We start from the raw sequence: 15,571 nt of genomic DNA, 5'->3' as shown, positions 1-15,571 counted from the left end.
CCCAGGAAAGACACCGCAAGTATAAAGCAACGATACAAGCAATAGAAACAGCAAACCCGGCTCCCCACTCTAACCGATGACCAACCCCGGTTCGTCTCAAATCATGAAAAAATAACAAAAACTAAGCAACCCTCGGCCTCTTGGCCTCTGGCCCCGGAAACCCCCCATTCGCCTGCTGCCCAATCGGCGCGTTCTTATTCCCATCCGCTAACGGCTCCCTCGTGCCATTTTGCTGTTGCCCATTCCCATTCCCGGCATCAGGGGCAGGTCTCTTGATCGTAGGCGGCCGGTACTGGTTCCTGTTCGCTAGCGGGCTACCCGGTCCTGAACCAGGTACCCCGATCCGTCTTGTAGAGTCTAACTGAGGGTTCGTTACTCCGGCGATGCTGGGACGTTGATATGGGACAACACCCGTGCCTCCTGGTCGTGGTACAGGGCCGCTAGCTGGTTTGGTTTCGGTCGTCTTGGCTGGGGGAACATGCTGCCCGCTTCTTGACAGGGGCTTGGATGTGCTGTGGTCGATGCCGGGGGTCTTGCGAATCGAAGGGCTTTCGGCACGGGGGTTGAAGCCCATTCCTGCCTTGAAGGGAGTAACCTGGCCAGCGACGAGGGCGTCTTCCGGTATGTCTTTCACTGCCCGAGCCGAGAAGAAACCAACCTCCGCTGGGGCCACAGCTGGAGCGGCGTTGTTGTTGTTGTTGCTGTTGTTGTTGTTGTTGTTGTTGTTGTTGTAGTAGTTGTTGTTACTGCCGTTGGCAGTGTTGTTGTTCTGACCGTTGGTCTGGGAAGCACCATTTTGGGCCACAGGAGGTCGAGGTGGTTGGTTGTAGTTGTTGTTCTGTTGGATGGAAGGCCGGTTCTGGTTGAACTGGTTCCCGGAGGTGAACTGCCCTGTCGATGGCCGTGGACCATTATTGTTGTTGCTGTTCATCTGGGTACCCGCTCCAACGAAGGCGTTTGTCCGTGACATCGGATTAGGGGTCTGCGGTTGCTGTTGAGGCCGAGAGAACTGACTGGTGCCAGCAGATCCAGTTCTCGCAAGGGGCCTCGCTGTTGGAGGTTGCATCTGATTCCCGGTGCTGCCATTACTTACTGACTTATCGCTGACACTAACAGTACTTGTATCGGATGCTGAGTTGGTGATAAGAACCTCGTCTGGGTGACCCTCTTCACTAATCATAAAGTCGGCCTCATCGAGCTCACCAAGAAAATCCTCAAACGACTCGGCGGAAACCGCTAGTTCATGTCAGCACAGATCAACAGTAGCTTTCGAGACGGGATAGCTACTAACAAGATGGAATCACCGGTGCGGCGGCCGGAGCGGGAGCTGGGGCTGCTGCGGGTGCGGGCGCCGGTGCGGCAGGCTGAGGTTGTGGAGGAGCAGCAGCTTGTGCGGCAACCGGCCCAGTCGTCGACTTCACAAAGTCCGGGTGTCTATGTAAGTTGTCTTGGTTGAGTTTTGTCGGGGCCGCCCTTATACTCCCGATTTTCTTCAGGTACTCCTTGTCGTAGATGCAGTTCCCCAACACATTGCCAAAGTGCCTCAACGCCCGCTTGAGCGCATCAGTCGTCCCCTCCTTCTTTGCCTTCTCAAACGCAGCCGCCTTTCCTCTGCAGTTCTCGATGTGACCATATCCCAAGTCCTCATGGTAGGTCCCATCGCGGAGCGTCACTCGTACAATGACCGAAAGCCCGAGGCTTACTTTCAAGGTCTTGGGATCCTCGTCGACAAAGTCGATCTGAAAGTTCTGAATGCTGGACGACCACCCATTGAAGCCAAAGATTTCGTTGGCGAGGGAAATGACCTTTTCGGCGGTGATGTAGTGGAGCTTTGAACCGCCGGGGCCTGCGCGGACGGAGAGGTACTCGGGACCCAGTTGCTTGTCGAGCCGGCTTTGGAGAGTAGCTATTTGCTGAGCTGTAAACTCATTGATCACGGGCTTCTGGTCCTCGAAAGGGTTGACAATGCTCGTGTGCTGGTCGCCGGGACTGAGAGTACAAGTTGTTAGTCAATCTTGGCCGTCAAGGTGCAGGTCATTCAGACGCGTTATGCGGATCAAGAATAACAACATACGCAGGCATTTTGGCTGAGTCGAGGAAACCTCCTATCGCATGAACTGGAATTGGGAAGTTCGATGCGAAGAAGGAGTTTGTTCCTGAGAAGGACCAATTTGTGTGCTCGGCGGTGGTGGGAATTGGCGGAACCTTTTGGCGTCTTCCAGGCGGCGCGCAGGCAACAGACGCGTGCTTGCACTGTGTTCTCGTGGGGAATGATGAGGGTGGGTCCAGGCAGCCTTGTGGAGCATTCGCGTAGTCTACAGGCTGTCACGTGGGGCTCACCACTGCCTGGCTGGTGCCCCTCAATGAACAACCCCCGAGGTACTGATATCTCAGACCTTGTTCACTGCAAGCAATGGGAAGATAAGCCACAGAAATTAGTTGGGATGGGGCGGCTTACTATCTTTCAGAACCTATTTGATACTTTCAACCAAAGCAGTTGGTGACTTTCTATTGACAACATGATGGTTTACATCTTGTTTCAACACCCACAAGCTCTGACCCGGGTAAAGACCCTCCATAGCATAGCCAGTAACCTTCTATCCGTTGATCCCCTAATACCCCTACAACTGAAACACACAGCCAGCCAAGTTTTGAGTTATTTTCCATCCTCTGTTTCTCTCTCCATCCGTATATCAGGAGTCGTGTTTCAAACTCCCCAAACCAACCGTCTGAACCGTCATATCCCCATAAGGAATCACTATATTGATCACCACAACTCACTAAACGAAACTAAACAGATATGTTCTATTTAGATATATATATGTAAAGCAAGACTCCAGACCATCCCTTCTTGGTCGGTCAGCATGCCGACCACCACTCATGTCCACCATGACCAGTCCCACACAGAGAGAGACCAAACCAGACATTGAAGGTAAAACAAATCCACATCAACAGATCCACCGCCATGAAATTGAAGCAGCCTGGAGAAAAGTACTTCTGCATACACCACAGCCCACAATCACCAGAAGCAAGGGGCTGCAAAGACAACAAAGCAACATCAGTTTTCGTACAAAGTTTCTGAGCTGCTTCCCATCCACCCATTGTACCCACGCCACGGTACATACCCTCCCCTCAAACAATAACTCCAAGCCAAAGACACCGAAAGACATAAGAAGGATACTTAAATACAAAAGAAAAGAACTCAGCAAGCAGGTTTCCCATGGCTCAAAGCTATGAATAAACCCTTATCGGTGCTGCTTGCGTCCTGCCCTGTACATGGTGATGAGTAAGGAAAAGGAAAAATCTTGTTGTCTGGATATCGATAATAAAGGAGTATAACAGCAAAACGCCGAGTGTGTGTGCGTAAACAAACAAAAGAAAAAGAAAAATAATAAAAAAGCCAGAACCCCTCGCCCCATGACCAGCACCCCAAAGTCTATGCCCTTGTCGCCCCTGAATCCTTCGTTTCCCGAGAGTGGAAATAGCTAGTAAAGAAAATTGTCGCAAAGGCATTTCGTCACAAAGATTTACGCCCCTTCTTTAAATGTAAGGACCGGTGAAGTAGCAACCTAGATTGTTGCTATTTACCAAGGTCCAACACGGACGGGTGAACCGTATGCACCGTTAATAAGCTGGTTCAAGATCGAATTAGGGTCCCTCCCTGACGGAGCCGGTGTGTCGGTAATCGGGTTCTGTCCTTGCCATCCGACTTCCACCGCCAAGGCGTTGATGGCCTGTCCCATTTTGCCTCCTGACTGTTGATTGTGCTTTACTAGCCTCTGGTCCCAGCCTCCGGTATGAACGATAAAACCTCCGCCCCTTTTTGAAGCTTCCGTGATGACAAGTGCCCATGCCGCCGAAATCTCATCGTACGCAGCATCCTTGTGGTGGCGATGTGATTGGTTTTCCCAGTCGGGGAGTTCGTGAATGATTTTGGTGACACCGTCCAAAAACTGCAATGATATGTTTGTCTGCTGCTCCAACGGCGGGAGGAATTGTGACGTGAAATCGGAAATGGCATCGAGGAGGGCGCCCAGCTGTTGCTTCACTCGGAAATAGGCATAGTCGGAGTTTGTATGGCCAAGTGGAGTTGCATCGTGTAGCTTCTCCTGGTACCCGGCCAAGATATCGAGCGCACAGGCGACGGTCGGTCGTGGCGCGCTAGTGACCACCTCGTGCCCAATATCGGGGTGTCGTTCGCAGATGGTTTGGAGGACTGTTCGGAGCTGGTCGTTGGTGAGAGTTTCGAGAAGACGGGGAAGTGACAGCGGGCGGGCAGCTACGTCGTCGTTGGCTTGTCGGATCTTTTTTGACGGCCTGACAATCGGTCTGGATGGAAGGGCTGGCGAGCTCAGGGGCGAGACCGACATGTCGTCGTTATCGTCGTCGGCCTTCCTCTTTCTGGATGCCATGTTGTTATATGGTGACACTGAGAAAGGGTCAGTAAATTGGACCTGGAGACCAGTTGCTGGGCTGCGGAAGATCCGCTTGCGTGTGTGCATCATCATGGACGGCGGGCTCAAAGCAGGGAGGGGAGGACTCAAACGTACTGGATCGAGAGGGCGAGATCCGGGTGGTTTCGTGCTGATGAGGGAAAATCGGTGGTTGCGGTGACAACACAGCGTTCATTGTGCGGTTGCGGGTGCAGCAAAGCAGGTCCCTCTGCAGCTTAGCGACGTCGGGTTTGTGGATTGCGAGGGTTTGTCTGGTTGGGTTTGGTCGACAGCGCAGCAGAGCGGACGACTCGCCGATTGCCAGATGTCAGATGGTGAATTGGAGGAAGATGAGAGGCGGCGGTCTGTGTGGAGTGGGATGGGAAAATTGAGGGAGGTGCGGCGGAGAGTGACCAGAGAGCATCCAGGCGACCCCGGCTCACAGGCTTGGGTCGGACCAGTCAGGAAGTGAAGTGTGAGGTGGTCAAAGGAAGTTTAGGGGAGCAAGGGCTGCGCCGGAGTGGAGAGCCGACGAGGAATTTGCCCGCTGCTGGTTTGCTGGCGATGGGCCTGTGCTAGCCCAAAGAGGCAGTCTCCTGCCTTCCACACATATGCAGTCTTTCAGGGAACAGCGCACGCAGTGCTTGTTGCATCTGCGTCTTTCTTTAGCCAGAGGTACAAAAGCGGTCTAACGTGAAAGGGTTCCTGTTGTTGTTGCATTTGTTCTCTGCCAAGCTACCCCCATTAATAGCACGTGAGTTTTAATGGGATCTTTACCTTAGCAACGGATCGGGTACCAATGGATCCACCAGCTTTGGATCTAGCTTGCTTGTTGCCCGTCACAGACGGCTGGAAGAACTGACTTCAGCCCCACGAGACCAGTTTCCAGATCCAAGATCCATGGGCTCTACATGAAGGCCATAAGAAGAAGATTGGCAACCGCCCCTTACATTCTTCGGAAGCTTCAGGAGGTGCATGTTTGGGAGCGGCGCAAAACACCCTCCCCCATGACCGCCTGATGACGAATACCATATCCCTATTTTATCGCATACCTCAGGTACCTACCCGACATGTTTGTTACCTGACAATGCGTGTGGCCGCGGGACAACCTCGGTGTTTGAGGGTCATCCATTGGTCGTGTACTCCATCGGCGCAAATGTGCATGTATTAAGATCCAGTCTTGTTGTGTTGCTGTGTCAAACTCGTGATTCTATAACCCCTAGTGCTCTATTCTATACGAGTGATATACTGTAGCTTCCTCGAGGGCTTACCGTACAACCAAACCGACTGGTTACACGAGACAAATTAGCTCAGCGACCGTCGTCTGTGTGTACCTGGCCGGTGCCGTCATTGAAGCTGAACTGCGATCTAGCGGGGTGTGGAGCAGTCGGTGGAAGTGCGGCTACCTGCCGAGCCCCCCGCAATCGATGGATGTTTGTTTCCTTATCGCTTATCGCTGAAGTAAAATTTCCAACACTGCCCAAAAATTCCCATCTTGCCTGCTTGCGCACTGGAGAACATCACCGGTCCTAACCTCGACCATCCCAGACAACCCATTTTCTCCCACTGCCACCACAATAACAATGGCATCCGATTCATCCTCTCCACCCTCCTCTCCCGAGGTCAAGAAAGACAAGACCTCCAAAAAGCGCAAGACCGACCTCACCGAAATCGAAGTCGACGTCAACCTCCCCGAACCCCCCTCCAAAAAGGCCAAACGTCTTCTCAAAAAGGGCAAATCCCTTCCGGCAAAGCCCAAATCTGTCGACGAGGGCTCCAACTCTGACTCCGACACCCCCAAGACCGATAAGACCAAAAAGGAAAAGAAAGAACGCTCCCCCTACGGCATCTGGATCGGCAACCTCCGCTTCACAGTCACAAAGCCAGAACTCAAACAGTGGTTCGTCGACAACTCGGGCGGCACCATCACTTTGGACGACATCACCCGCGTCCATCTCCCCACCGCCAAACCCACCTCGGCCCCCGGCGCCGGTCCGAAAAACCCCACCGAAAACCGCGGCTTTGCCTACGTCGATTTCGCCACCTTTGAAGCCAACGTCGCGGCCATTGCCCTCTCAGAAACGGAATGGTACCGCCGCAAAGTCCTCATCAAAGACGCCAAGTCTTTCGAGGGCCGTCCAGAAAAGAAGGAAGAGCCCGCGCCTGTTGACCTCACGAATGGGGCTAAGTCATCTACCGCTGCTACCACCGCCACTCCAGCGAGCACATCAACCAAGGTCTTTGTGGGGAATCTATCCTTCCAGGTAACGGAGGATGATCTGAGGGAACACTTCCACAAGTGTGGGCCGATCAGATGGGTGAAGGTGGCTACGTTTGAGGATACGGGCAAGTGCAAGGGATACGGGTGGGTGAATTTTGAGACTGCGGACGCGGCGCAGTGGGCGGTAAAGGGGTTTGTCAAGGTCAAGGAGACGATCGACACGGTGGAGGATTTTATGGATGTGGATGAGAAGGAGGAGGACAAGGCCGACGACGGCACGGAGAAGCAAGCGGAGGAAAAGGATGGCAATGATGAGGAGAAAGAGGAGAAGCCAAAAAAGAAGGCTGTGCCAAAAGAGGAACCCAGAGTCAAGACGAGGAAATGGTGGGTTAATCAGCTGTTGGGCAGGACGCTCAAGATTGAGCTGGCGGAGGACGACCAGACGAGATACCAAAAGAGGTTCAGAGGGAAGGGCGCTGCCCAAAGGAGGGAGCAGAATGGTGCTGGTGGTGAAGGTGTTGCAGAGGTCAAGGAGAAGAAGGTGTGGGTGCCGATGAAGGAGAGGAGGATGGAGGCCAAGGGGGCCAAGTTCCACCAGGATATCAACGTGGCTAGGCTTACTGGTGCGGTTGTTGCGCCGGCGGGCAAGAAGACCACTTTCGAGTAGAATGCAACCTTTCCTTCTAGGAATGTAATAATCAGGTTGGGATTGGAAGATTTTCATATCTAATAGATAGTATACCCATGTGTGTGTTCAAAACCACAGTCAACACAAGAAGCGGACGAAGACTTCGTCATGATTGGTTCATTTGTTCCTATTCGCTAACCTTTCCCTAACCGCGGAGTGACTTATCGTGAAAACTGAGAATAACAATCTGAAATTGAGCTGCCTGACCCGAAAGGTTGCACTTGACAAAGCAAAATAAAGAGGAGACTTAATTTCAACCCATAACCACGTTATCTTCGGTAAAAGTAAATGTAAAAGTAGAAAAAAGACAAGGAAAAAACAAGGCAGACAAGCCCTGAATGATGATATCACCCCTTTTTGCCCGTGTTGGGCTCCTAGATTCTGTTTCGCCCCACGCACTTTGCAAAATGGTGGAAGAGATCACCTCAAAACTGCCAGTGCGAACCAGAAGAGTTGACCGCCTGGTTTGTTTTGGTGCTCCTGACCGAGCCGCAATCCTAATCAAGGTTGTTTTGAGTTCCTCAGCAAAGAATGAATAGCCATCCAACCAACCGCAAACCAAAATCAACCCAAAATAGACCGGCCAACTTATTCCACCATACAGCGCCTAGTGGCATGTGCCTAGCTGCTCACCGTGTACCAGCGTTCGCACATTGTCCCGTGATATACAGTATTTCGTGTACATCCCACCATGTTTACCTAAGAAACCACGGGGTGGTGTTCGCGGGTCCAGCCGGGCGACAGGAGTTCATGTCATGATCCATCGAGATACTGTTGCTGAATACTTATTTGCGAGAATGAGCCTCGGAGTATTCCTCGTCGGAAGCATCGAGGATGTCGTATTCTTCGTCGGTCATGAATCCCTCCTCCGACTCGGCAGCATCCCAGTCATCATCCTCGCAGTCTTCGTACTGCTCGTACGTAACCGCCGACTCAGACTTGTCATCCTCGTGCAAGCTGGAGACGGGCGATTCCTTCTCAAGCTTGGGGAAGATCATCTGGCTCTGGTGAAGCTGAACCTCTTCCTTGGGTGCAAGCGCAGGCTCGGGCTTGGCGACGACCTCGCGCTCCTCCTTCACTTGCTCGGAAACAACAGGAGCGACCGACTTGGGGTGCTCGACCTTGACGTCGCACCATAGGCGATGGCCGAACTTGAGACCATCGGGAGTGGTCAAACGCCAGTTGGAAACAATTCTACCGGTGCGCAGAGGAGTTCTGAGCAAGACGGTGAAGGGGAATTCCTCTCCTGGAAGGATGGGGGAATAGCAGACAGTCGAGACGTTGGACGCACGGAGGTCCTGGGTAGCTGCCGGGTGAGTCGAGTCAACATGACCCATATAGTCGCCGCCAACAAACATGACAGAGCAGCCAGCGGGCCACGCTGTCTTGCCCTCGTTGCGAAGAATCCAGGTCTGCTCAAAGACGTGGTTGGGCTCCATGACGGTGCCATCAGCAACGGTGTCCTTGACGAACACGGCGACGAGCTCAGCTGGAGCGGCAGGAGCAACCTGCTCCACAGGCCTCACCTCGGTCGTTTCAGTCTTGATCTCGACCTTCTCAGCAGGCTTCTTCTCCACCTCCTTGTTGATATCGTGCTCCACGGGCTTCACGTCAATGACAGTCTGCACGTTGGAAGACGACAGCACAGGTGCGTTGACAGTCTCGGTGGCTCGAGAAGTGGTCACACGAGGACGGCGATCTCCCATGGTAGGGATGGCACGGCCGTTCTCATTTTCTCCTGTGGTGGTGACGCTGACGTGTCTAACGGGCGTCTTGAACTTGATGAGAGGATGAGTTTTGTTGTGGGTGTTGGCAGGGCTGGCTTCGCAAGCCTCGCAAAAGTCGGTATCATTGCAAACAGCGCACTTGTAACGGTCTCCCGTGATGTAGGTGTAATTGTTGCGGTTAACTGAGCAGAGGGGGCCGTCGCAGCAGATACCCTGGTGAGTAGGGCGGGCGAACAAGTCGGAAATACCGGCGTACTCGAGTGGCTCGTAGATGGGCACGAACCGATGACCGGGGTGAATAAAAGAGGCGTTCGCCATACACTCGCTGCAATAATCCCAGTCAGGACAGTTCAGGCACTTGTGACGGATGCCGCGAATGTTAGTATCGCAACCGTCGCAAATGGCATTGTGCTTTTGGCCACGGCCAGCACCAAGACGGCGAGCCACATCAGGCTCCAAGCGTGTGCCCTCAACAGCGGCAACGAAGGTGTGCTTGGGGTGGTGACCATGGGTGTTCTTGGCGAAACAACTTCGGCAAAGGTCATAATCCTCGCAGGTCGAGCAGTGGACAAAGTCCACCTCGGGGAGCTCCCGGACGCAGCAGTTGCAAGTGCGCATGCTGGAGTAGGCGAGGCCGTTGAAAATGGGAATGATGCGCTCTGAAGCTGAGGGGGTGGATGGCTTCTCGGCCGCAGGGCTTGGGGGAAATGGAGGGGAGGGAGGAGCTGCTTGCTTGACCTGCTTGGGAGGCAGCGTCTCGGTGGTGCTGCTGATGATAACGCCGTTCTTGATGAACCGCTTGATCAACCAGTGGTCAGCGCCATAGCAAGCGACACCTTGATCCACACACCCTGGGCAGAGATCGAAATCGCCGCCGTCGCACTTTGAGCAGTGATAATGCATGTCAGGAACATTCTTGTCGCAGCTGTTACAGCAGACAGCATAGTTTGACCTGATAGCAGGGGGCACGAGGTTCATCTCGGCAGCGAAACGTGCCTGACTCTGTTGCTCCAACTTCAAAATGGCCATTTCGTAATCAGCGAGGACGGCGTCTGGGATCTTCAGAGGTTGGACTGGCTCGACGGGTGTAGGTTGCTCGATCTCCTCGGAATTTTCGGCAGGGCTCGAGACTGCTTCTTCCTCAACCTCATCGGCCACCGAAGCAGGCTTAGGTCCTTCCCTGACGGCCACGGCAGCCTTGGCTTCGGCAATTCTGGCCTCAATCAACTCTTTCGGAATCGGCAGAGTTGGCTTTTCGACAGGCTCTTCGGTAATCTTCTCCACGGGGGTTTCAGCGGGCTCGGCAGCTTGAATGAGCGAATCGAGGGATGCTTGTGCTGGCGTCTCCTTCACTGTCACACGAAGCCTGAGCTTCTGCTTAGCTTTAGCAGCACGGTAGAGCTGCTTGTATACTGAGGTGTTGGCCTTGTCGAGCACTACGTAAGAGGTGGCAGAGTCGGAGTATCTCTCAAACACAACATCGGCATCGGGGCGAATGTTCAGAACTCCTCGGATCTATCCAAAACCATCAGTATCATCGTTGTCAAGTCGAGCGACGGCCAAACTCACCCTGTTTTCCAGAAACGCAGGAACCATTTCCCGCAGAGGGAGCTTGAATCGGCGGGTTGAGCCATGATAGCTGACTTTGAGGGTGACAAGAGTAGCTGGCGTGACCTGAGGAGCTGCCGCCGTGTTAGGGGCCATAGTGGCGGCGGACATGATTGCCTGGGGGCAGATATCAGTTAGCAAGCGATGAAAACTGATGCTTTTGAAGAAACAGCAATGTTGTGGATGGCGGTGTTGATGGTCGAAATGATGGGCAGGTGAGAGAAAGAGCGGAGAGGCTGTCCCAGCGGCACAGACCACATGCTGACTGGACGTGAGGCGGGGGTGTTGGTTGCATGTGTCAAAAGCCAAAGAGCGGGAGCGACTCACGACCTAAAATGCTGCTCGTGAGCAAGACAGGTGTCGTAATGATTGCCCTCCCTTGATGATCCGATTGTAGCGGACAAAGTCTGGGGAGGCAGGACTGGATGTCCAACTGGGAGGTATCGGTCCGGAAGATCGGGGATTACTTGTATGCTGTGGTGTACAATTGTAAGCGGCGGGGACTGAGTGTTGAAAGTCGAGGCCGGTGATTGAAAGAGCTGGATGCCCTTGCGAGGATGGATGGAAGGAAGGAAGGAAGGGGGGGAGATGGGGACAAAATGGGATGGTCGGTCGGAAGCTTTGGAGGGGAGCGACGCAATGACCACAGACAGACGGGCCTCAGGCAGTAAGGTAAGGAAGTCAAGTGAAAGCTGGGGGGGATTGGACGGAGGGGGTGGTGTTGCCCAACAAAGGTAGGTATGAAGTACCTGGTGGTTGGTAGGCTAGCTATCTAGGCAGATGGGGCGCCTCGCAATTCCAGGAGGCAAACGGCCGTCGTAAAGAGGCGAACAGCTGGCGCTTGGGCGGTCAAATGGGCGAGACCTTCGGGACGACTAACAGGAGGCGGTCAGCGATACTTCTCCTGTGTTATTTATGGATAAAGTTGGCCCAAACACTGGGGTGCATCAAGAGACCGTGCCCGCTAACAACATGCCGGTATTTACAGCAGAGTGATCTGACGGCTCTGGGACTCGTCCTTTGGGGCTGCCTATGTTCTGCGCAGACCAAACCCACAATGGTAGTCCGGTCAAACCAATTGTTTGTCAGGTGGCCGTCGTGTCGTCACCCTTCTTTGTCTGGGACAGGCTGTTGGCTCTTTGTGGAGTGATCTGGGCGCGGGTATGGGAGCCACTCAAGGCTGTTACCACTTGCCTTGGATTAGATTGAATAATTCCACTTCGATATGTCAGCTATCTGAGAAGGCTGTCGAATATGCTGGTTGATGATTGAGGGGTGGAGGCTGCTGGCTGGCGGATGGCGGTGATGACGACGATGACGGGGCGCGAGTGTCGGGATGATGGCTCTTATATCTCATGCAGTTCTGTGGGGACAGGACGACACTTTGTTGACGCACTCGGAAAGCAGGCAAACACGGTCCGGTCCATGTCAAATGGGGGTCAGAATGGGCCCATGGGAGTTATCCCCGCGATACCGCAGCATTGTTAGAGCGCGATAAGGAAAATGGAACCTCGAAAGCCTATCTGGGCGGCACCGTGGGAGCTGACCCCTCACGTGGAGTTGCGTTGGTTGCTGTGCTGGGCGGCCTAGGTGGGGCAAATCAGGACCCGCCCCCAGCCAAGCGGAAAAACGCCCCAGTCCCATGCAGCACGTTAAGCTCCCCACTTTCCCATCCCGTCAGATCGACTCGGAGCCTACCACGCACCTCTTTTGGAGATGCACTGGAAATGCACTTTGCATCTGATCACGAGCCTCTATTGGCCACTGACAGCTCGAGCAAGTCTTGCAAGGGGCCACCTGATGGTGAGCGGCGGCAAGGATTACGTCGACCTGTTTTAAAGGGCCGACGACGTCTTGCCTTTTCCATGCCTTCTCCAATTCGCATCCCTACTCTGAGAGGCTGATCCCCTCTGTCACGCCCTTAACTTCTCGCATACGTTTCAAGCATTCCAGACCGGGCTGGATGCTGGCTGCATGAAGAGATCAGGCTGTAAGTGGTACAGGCCCCATGGTCCGCGCAGGACGGTGTACAGCTCATCAGAGTCGTATATATCAAGTCAAGCTGCCTTGTGCTCCCGTTACCAATCATCTGACCCGAAACTCGCTTTCAGACGGTGGGGCATCCCCCGGACGGTCTGGCTATTCGTATCTCCTCTCGTAGACCGAGCTGTTTTGTTTGTGAAAAGATTTCCATTTCCCATTCTCAAGTGCTGTTGGAGGCAGAAACAGGAGGCTGATATATACCAGCCGAAACTGATTTCCCACCGAGTGAACATCATTCAGGGAAGAATGTTCCGATCTCGGTGTCCTGAAATTCCAGATCCTGTTATTTATTCGTGTTTTATTTGGGTTGCCGCAACATGAACAGCTAGCCAGAGGCGCAGATGCTGTGTTGCCCCTCTCAGGCGTTTTAGTCATCTGGATTTGATTTGATGCCGACTCGGTCAAGGCCTGGCGGTATGCCACGAGGCCTTCCCCCACCACGTAAAAGCAAGGCGGAGGGCAAGCCTGGGCGTTTCTGCATGCACATCTCCCGCGATCACAGTCAGGTAACTTTCCGAGACCAACACGACCTGGCCAGAGTAGTTTGTGTAATTTATATGTATATATGTATCTCAGACCACCTTTGTACAACATCAACGCTCTAATCTATTCCATGAAGAAACACCGCTGTACACGTTACAGGCTGTTGTGCCTCCAAAAGAGATAACCGCTTGAGAAAATACTTGCCCATTGCGAGGCCTCTTTCACAGCTCACATATCGATAATCCTCTCCAACGTCTCTCTCAACTCCTCCTCATCATACCTCATCATCCTCGCCTTACCCTCTCCCACTGCCCTCCCCTGAACCGGAGCACAGTGAATCCCCAGCTTTTCCAGAAATTCCACATCAACCTGTGGCATATGCTTCCTCATCTCCCTCTCCTCCACCATCTCCGGATCAATAAACACCAAATGCGTCACCACCCTCCTCCACTCCAACAATTCCACATCCTCCGGCCTCCGACTCTCCACACAAGCCCTCCAAATCGCCTTGATAAACCCACTCGCATCCATCCCCCTCGTCTCCCTGTCCAACTTGCTATTCAAAATCAACACCTTCTTCCTAATCCCCCCAACCTTCTCAATCGCCTCCCCCACCTCCCTCAATATCAAACTCGGCACAATGCTCGTGTACAAACTCCCCACACTATACACCACCACCTCGGTCCCCTCCCTCAGCTCCCTCACCACCTCCGGGTTAGCCTTTGGCATAATCTCATGCCCATACAAATTGATATACCAAACCCTCTCGATCCTCGTCCCCTGTCCCCCCGGTAAATCCTCCTCCTCTTCTTTGCTAAACTTCAAATTCTGCCTCCGCAAAACAGGCAAACTGCCCGGCATATTCCCCTCATCATCATCAACCTCCAACAACCTCCCCATCCCCCCTCCTCCCATATGATGCGGCGGCAACCCCTCATCAGGAATGCTAGTCGGCTCACTAGGGTGACTAATAGCCACCTGCCCGGTCAACACCCCCCTCTCCCCCATCTCCCCGTTAACCCACCCAGCACTGATATGATGCGTATGATTCGAGTTCACCGCCGGCAGCACCCTCACCCACCCCCCAATCTCACATATCATCCTCAGCAGGTAAATCCCCGCCTCAAAACTCCCCGTCAAGAGCCTCGCTCCCGTGAGGAACATGTTCCCCACCGACGCCCCGGCAAAGTTGAACACATTCGGCGGTCTTGCCCGCTTGACGATTTCTGCATTCAGGATATTCAACACGGAACGGATGAGCTCCTTTTTCTCGTTGGGGATGTAAGCCCATAGTAGGGAGCGGCTCTCGACGATATCGGCCCATTGACCCCGCGCGGCGATGGGGTCGGGCGAGAGGCGGTGTTCAAACAGGTTGCGGAGGGAGGAGGTTTCTTTGGAGGAGGAGGTGAGGTTTGAGGGGGTGGTGGGGATGAGACGGACGAGGCGGGAGCGGATGTCGCCTACGGAGGGGCCTCCCACAAAACGGATGAGTTCGGAGGATGAGCCGCCGTTGTCGGAGATGGGGATGATGTAGTTTAGCTGGCGTTGTCGGCTGACTTCGTCAGAGGAGCCAGTCTTACTGGCGGATGAGGAGGTGGGGGTCTGGGTGCCGGAAGAGGATGATGGGCGGGCGATTCTGTTGAAGAGGTCGACTAGGTTGTTGGCTGCTGTGCCTGAGAGGTGGGTTAGTATAGTACAAGGTAGGTGTCGTAAGTGATGGTCGAGTGTTGTGCGAACTCAGTGGTAAGTGGTGATTGATATGTATAACTGTCTATGCAATGCTTTTTAGGGAATGTGTAAGTGAACCTCAAGCTAAATGTATAAGATGTATACATCGCGCCCCTTGGAAACAGCGAGTCTTATGGGGCAGCTACTCTCTGAGATGGCATTGACAAGATACCATAATCTCAAAGACCTTTCTTCATAATACTCAAAACCACAATTGAACATACCTCCCGAAAACACAGTGATCCCCAACCTCCTGTTGCCGCCATTGGCAGTCTCCCCAGGAGGCGACGGCAAATTCGAGCTCGCCTTAGAAGCCATTTGAACCAGAATTTGTCTTTGGTTAAAAAAAAAAAAAAAAAAAAAAAAAACCCCCCAAAAAACCGAGCGTAAATTGTCAAGGTGCAAAGAACCGTCAAGTCCAAAAAGGGAGTGTGTGTTGTGGTATAAGTGACAAAGTGACAAAGTGTCGTCACAAAAAGTGGACTCGGAAATGCTCCCCCCCTGAAATTGCAGAGGGCAGGCCACACACCGAGCTTTTATAGCACCACAGCTTCTTCACCAACCTCAGCTGCGCCTCGCTCAAAAATCATCAACCACCGTGTCAACTTCGTATTTTTTCTTCTTCTTGAAACCGTGGTAA

General features: G+C 53.3%; 6 protein-coding genes across 6 annotated transcripts; 1 reads left to right on the top strand and 5 right to left on the bottom strand.

The window, feature by feature from the left end:
- Positions 1–121: 121 nt before the first annotated feature.
- On the bottom strand, positions 122–2,082 carry RAD52 (DNA repair protein rad52; the record flags this gene model as incomplete). The annotated part of the gene is made up of 4 exons (XM_062910286.1): positions 122–1,066; positions 1,094–1,236; positions 1,292–1,989; positions 2,075–2,082. 4 exons carry the CDS (start codon positions 2,080–2,082, stop codon positions 122–124), a joined length of 1,794 nt encoding a protein of 597 aa, XP_062769188.1.
- Positions 2,083–2,494: 412 nt separating this feature from the next.
- Positions 2,495–4,629, bottom strand: STS1 (Tethering factor for nuclear proteasome sts1; the record flags this gene model as incomplete). Its single annotated transcript, XM_062910285.1, has 2 exons — positions 2,495–4,429; positions 4,551–4,629. The coding sequence occupies 2 exons, from the start codon at positions 4,627–4,629 to the stop codon at positions 3,585–3,587; spliced, it is 924 nt and encodes a 307-aa protein (XP_062769187.1). The 3' UTR covers positions 2,495–3,584.
- A 379-nt stretch (positions 4,630–5,008) lies between these two features.
- Positions 5,009–5,410, bottom strand: QC763_0043580 (uncharacterized protein; the record flags this gene model as incomplete). The annotated part of the gene is given in 3 exon segments (XM_062905661.1): positions 5,009–5,086; positions 5,211–5,282; positions 5,297–5,410. 3 exon segments carry the CDS (start codon positions 5,408–5,410, stop codon positions 5,009–5,011), a joined length of 264 nt encoding a protein of 87 aa, XP_062769186.1.
- A 606-nt stretch (positions 5,411–6,016) lies between these two features.
- NOP13 (Nucleolar protein 13) lies at positions 6,017–7,321 on the top strand (the record flags this gene model as incomplete). The annotated part of the gene is made up of 1 exon (XM_062910284.1): positions 6,017–7,321. One exon carries the CDS (start codon positions 6,017–6,019, stop codon positions 7,319–7,321), a length of 1,305 nt encoding a protein of 434 aa, XP_062769185.1.
- On the bottom strand, positions 6,361–11,390 carry QC763_212420 (uncharacterized protein). Its single transcript, XM_062910283.1, has 2 exons — positions 10,639–11,390; positions 6,361–10,584 (listed from the first exon to the last, which is right to left on the bottom strand). The coding sequence occupies exons 1-2, from the start codon at positions 10,786–10,788 to the stop codon at positions 8,128–8,130; spliced, it is 2,607 nt and encodes an 868-aa protein (XP_062769184.1). The 5' UTR covers positions 10,789–11,390; the 3' UTR covers positions 6,361–8,127.
- A 2,041-nt stretch (positions 11,391–13,431) lies between these two features.
- Positions 13,432–15,249, bottom strand: QC763_212410 (uncharacterized protein; the record flags this gene model as incomplete). Its single annotated transcript, XM_062910282.1, has 2 exons — positions 13,432–14,876; positions 15,156–15,249. The coding sequence occupies 2 exons, from the start codon at positions 15,247–15,249 to the stop codon at positions 13,432–13,434; spliced, it is 1,539 nt and encodes a 512-aa protein (XP_062769183.1).
- Between the last annotated feature and the right edge of the window lie 322 nt (positions 15,250–15,571).

This window comes from Podospora pseudopauciseta (genome assembly GCF_035222475.1).
Source record: "Podospora pseudopauciseta strain CBS 411.78 chromosome 2 map unlocalized CBS411.78m_2, whole genome shotgun sequence".
NCBI classification, from domain to species: domain Eukaryota; kingdom Fungi; phylum Ascomycota; class Sordariomycetes; order Sordariales; family Podosporaceae; genus Podospora; species Podospora pseudopauciseta.
This window is presented reverse-complemented; position numbering and strand designations above follow the sequence as displayed.

Bases quoted from the DNA above. Each gene is read 5' to 3' on its own strand.
- QC763_212420 (XM_062910283.1), bottom strand. From the start codon at position 10,788: ATGTCCGCCGCCACTATGGCCCCTAACACGGCGGCAGCTCCTCAGGTC. The intron at 10,585-10,638 runs GTGAGTTTGGCC...GGTTTTGGATAG, and splicing joins CTGCGTTTCTGGAAAACAGG to ATCCGAGGAGTTCTGAACAT.